General features: G+C 49.1%; 1 protein-coding gene across 1 annotated transcript; it reads right to left on the reverse strand.

Moving 5' to 3' along the window:
* Nucleotides 1-648: 648 nt before the first annotated feature.
* LOC117381513 (uncharacterized) lies at nucleotides 649-1794 on the reverse strand. Its single transcript, XM_033978493.1, has one exon. It carries the CDS (start codon nucleotides 1792-1794, stop codon nucleotides 649-651), a length of 1146 nt encoding a protein of 381 aa, XP_033834384.1.
* Nucleotides 1795-4021: the final 2227 nt, after the last annotated feature.

Here is a 4021-nt window from a genome sequence, read left to right on the forward strand (position 1 = left end):
AGGGCTTATTACTGTATTGGCCCAGATGCCCTCCAGTTATCACAATACAACCAGGACTAAACCAGGTCTAAACCAGGTCTAAACCAGGTCTAAACCGGGTCTAAACCAGGACTAAACCAGGACTAAACCAGGTCTAAACCAGGTCTAAACCGGGTCTAAACCAGGACTAAACCAGGACTAAACCAGGTCTAAACCAGGACTAAACCAGGTCTAAACCAGGTCTAAACCAGGACTAAACCAGGTCTAAACCAGGACTAAACCAGGTCTAAACCAGGTCCAAACCAGGTCCAAACCAGGACTAAACCAGGTCTAAACCAGGTCCAAACCAGGTCCAAACCAGGACTAAACCAGGTCCAAACCAGGACTAAACCAGGTCCAAACCAGGACTAAACCAGGTCTAAACCAGGACTAAACCAGGTCTAAACCAGGTCTAAAGAGGCTGATCCAGGAGCATAAATGTTTGGGGCATCGATCGTCTCGACTCTGGGGTGATTTTTTTAAAGTGCTGTTGTTCAAACTGTTGTGATAAATGAAAGAGCTTTTGTCACAGAGTGAGGAGTCCTCCAGGGAGGGCATCTGGGCCAATACAGTAATAAGCCCTGTGCATCTAACTCCAGGTTTAGACCTGGTTCAGTCCTCAGGTTCAGTTTACAGTGTGATGGAGGTGTCTGGTGGAGGTGTCTGGTGGAGGTGTCTGGTGGAGGTGTCTGGTGGAGGTGTCGGGTGTAGGTGGAGGTGTCTGGTGGAGGTGTCGGGTGGAGGTGTCGGGTGGAGGTGGAGGTGTCTGGTGGAGGTGTCTGGTGGAGGTGTCGGGTGGAGGTGTCGGGTGGAGGTGTCTGGTGTCTGGTGGAGGTGTCTGGTGGAGGTGTCGGGTGGAGGTGTCGGGTGGAGGTGTCTGGTGTCTGGTGGAGGTGTCTGGTGGAGGTGTCGGGTGTAGGTGGAGGTGTCTGGTGGAGGTGTCTGGTGGAGGTGTCGGGTGGAGGTGTCGGGTGGAGGTGTCGGGTGTAGGTGTCTGGTGGAGGTGTCGGGTGGAGGTGTCGGGTGGAGGTGTCGGGTGGAGGTGTCGGGTGGAGGTGGAGGTGTCTGGTGCCTGGTGTCTGGTGGAGGTGTCTGGTGGAGGTGTCTGGTGGAGGTGTCGGGTGGAGGTGTCTGGTGGAGGTGTCGGGTGGAGGTGTCGGGTGGAGGTGTCTGGTGTCTGGTGGAGGTGTCTGGTGGAGGTGTCGGGTGGAGGTGTCGGGTGGAGGTGTCTGGTGGAGGTGTCTGGTGGAGGTGGAGGTGTCTGGTGGAGGTGTCGGGTGGAGGTGTCTGGTGTCTGGTGGAGGTGTCTGGTGGAGGTGTCGGGTGTAGGTGGAGGTGTCTGGTGGAGGTGTCTGGTGGAGGTGTCGGGTGGAGGTGTCGGGTGTAGGTGTCTGGTGGAGGTGTCGGGTGGAGGTGTCGGGTGGAGGTGTCGGGTGGAGGTGGAGGTGTCTGGTGCCTGGTGTCTGGTGGAGGTGTCTGGTGGAGGTGTCTGGTGGAGGTGTCGGGTGGAGGTGTCTGGTGGAGGTGTCGGGTGGAGGTGTCGGGTGGAGGTGTCTGGTGTCTGGTGGAGGTGTCTGGTGGAGGTGTCGGGTGGAGGTGTCGGGTGGAGGTGTCTGGTGGAGGTGTCTGGTGGAGGTGGAGGTGTCTGGTGGAGGTGTCGGGTGGAGGTGTCTGGTGGAGGTGTCTGGTGTCGGGTGGAGGTGTCGGGTGGAGGTGTCGGGTGGAGCAGAGACAGTCAGACGGAGCAGAGATGTTTTTATTAAATACACGGGTCATAGACGTGTGTCTGCAGCGTCATGTGACACACTCTGGAATCATGCTACAAAACAGAAAAAACACATTTCCACTGCCGCTGTGTCGTCGAGCAAGACACTTCCACAGCCCTGAGGGTTTGTACTGCCCCGGGAAGTGACTATAAAAGTGCTACACCAGCACCACCTACATGGGTGGAAAGGAGCTACAAGGACCAGCGTTAGCCTGGAGTTAGCCTGGACTTAGCCTGTAGTTAGCCTAGAGTTAGCCTGGAGTTAGCCTGGAGTTAGCCTGGACTTAGCCTAGAGTTAGCCTAGAGTTAGCCTGGAGTTAGCCTGGAGTTAGCCTAGAGTTAGCCTGGAGTTAGCCTGGACTTAGCCTAGAGTTAGCCTAGAGTTAGCCTGGAGTTAGCCTGGACTTAGCCTGTAGTTAACCTGGAGTTAGCCTGGACTTAGCCTGGAGTTAGCCTAGAGTTAGCCTGGACTTAGCCTAGAGTTAGCCTGGACTTAGCCTGGAGTTAGCCTAGAGTTAGCCTGGAGTTAGCCTGGACTTAACCTGGAGTTAGCCTAGAGTTAGCCTGGACTTAGCCTGTAGTTAACCTGGAGTTAGCCTGGACTTAGCCTAGAGTTAGCCTGGACTTAGCCTGGAGTTAGCCTAGAGTTAGCCTGGACTTAGCCTGGAGTTAGCTTGTTTTAAAGGGGACATATTGTAACAGCGTTCCCTCGTCATCATCTGATGAATTTCTGCATGTTTGTGTCATCGTCCTGCGTGTGAGGCTTGAGCGCTCAGAAAATGTACGATTTCACCTACCCCCTATCTCCACCCACTCCTCTGTAAAACCCGCCCGATCCTGGGGTTTTTATTTCACTTTTGTGTCTGTAAATCAAGATCTGAACATTAATAACAGACAAATCAGGTCCTTCTTTCCCCGAGGTCGCTCCTGTTAGCGTTAGCAACAGGTTTGATTGACAGTGTTGCTAAGCGCCCGCTCTCTGTTAAACCAGCGGTGCAGGTGAGAAGGGCCAAGTGCCTTTAACAACCTCACTCCTGATTGGCTCTTTGGTTGCTATGCTACACGGATCATGGCAGATTAGCCGCTATAACTGCTAGCCTCGATCAGCTTCATTTAGCTCTGTGACGTCACAGTCACGAGTGTGAACAGAACCGTTTAGCAGTGTGTGTGCAATCTGCCGAGGGCCCTCATCACCGCTGGCAGTTTAAATTTGTATTGTTCTTAGAATCAAGCTAACAGTATGCTAATGCTAACGCTAACAAAAAAAATACACCTTCAAATCCCTTTTCTTTCTGAGCTGAACCCCAGTCAAAACGCTCTCATCGTTATTCAAAAGTGGACGGTTCAGTCCCCGCTCTGTGCTGTTTACTGTTGTGTCCTTGAGCAAGACACTAGTGATAGAAGCTCATTAGCATAAACACGTTAGCGCTCAGTGGAAATGTGGCTCCTTTAAATATTGAAACAAGCGTTAAATACAGGTCATGACATCATCGAAATCGTCGCCTCTTTGTTCAAATCTACAAGAAAAACACACTTTATATAAACGTTTAAATATAAATGTTTAAAATGTGGTGAAGCACACCTGCTCTTGGTGCTTACAGCCGTGAAAATATCAGAACATTTTGGTGATTTGTGCAGAAAAAGACTTTTATTAAAGAGGGAGAATTATCATTAGTGTAATACCTCCTCTTTAATATCCACATTAGTGTAATACCTCCTCTTTAATATCCACATTAATGTAATACTTCCTCTTTAATATCCACATTAGTGTAATACTTCCTCTTTAATATCCACATTAATGTAATACTTCCTCTTTAATACTCCACATTAGTGTAATACCTCCTCTTTAATATCCACATTAGTGTAATACCTCCTCTTTAATACTCCACATTAGTGTAATACCTCCTCTTTAATACTCCACATTAGTGTAATACCTCCTCTTTAATACTCCACATTAGTGTAATACCTCCTCTTTAATATCCACATTAGTGTAATACTTCCTCTTTAATATCCACATTAATGTAATACTTCCTCTTTAATACTCCACATTAGTGTAATACTTCCTCTTTAATATCCACATTAGTGTAATACCTCCTCTTTAATACTCCACATTAGTGTAATACCTCCTCTTTAATACTCCACATTAGTGTAATACCTCCTCTTTAATACTCCACATTAGTGTAATACCTCCTCTTTAATACTCCACATTAGTGTAATACCTCCTCTTTAATATCCACA

Source organism: Periophthalmus magnuspinnatus, chromosome 14, assembly GCF_009829125.3.
Source record: "Periophthalmus magnuspinnatus isolate fPerMag1 chromosome 14, fPerMag1.2.pri, whole genome shotgun sequence".
Taxonomy (NCBI): Eukaryota; Metazoa; Chordata; class Actinopteri; order Gobiiformes; family Gobiidae; genus Periophthalmus; species Periophthalmus magnuspinnatus.

What these genes read in the sequence shown, in the direction of transcription:
- LOC117381513 (XM_033978493.1), bottom strand. Translation starts at nt 1,794, where the DNA reads ATGACCCGTGTATTTAATAAAAACATCTCTGCTCCGTCTGACTGTCTC.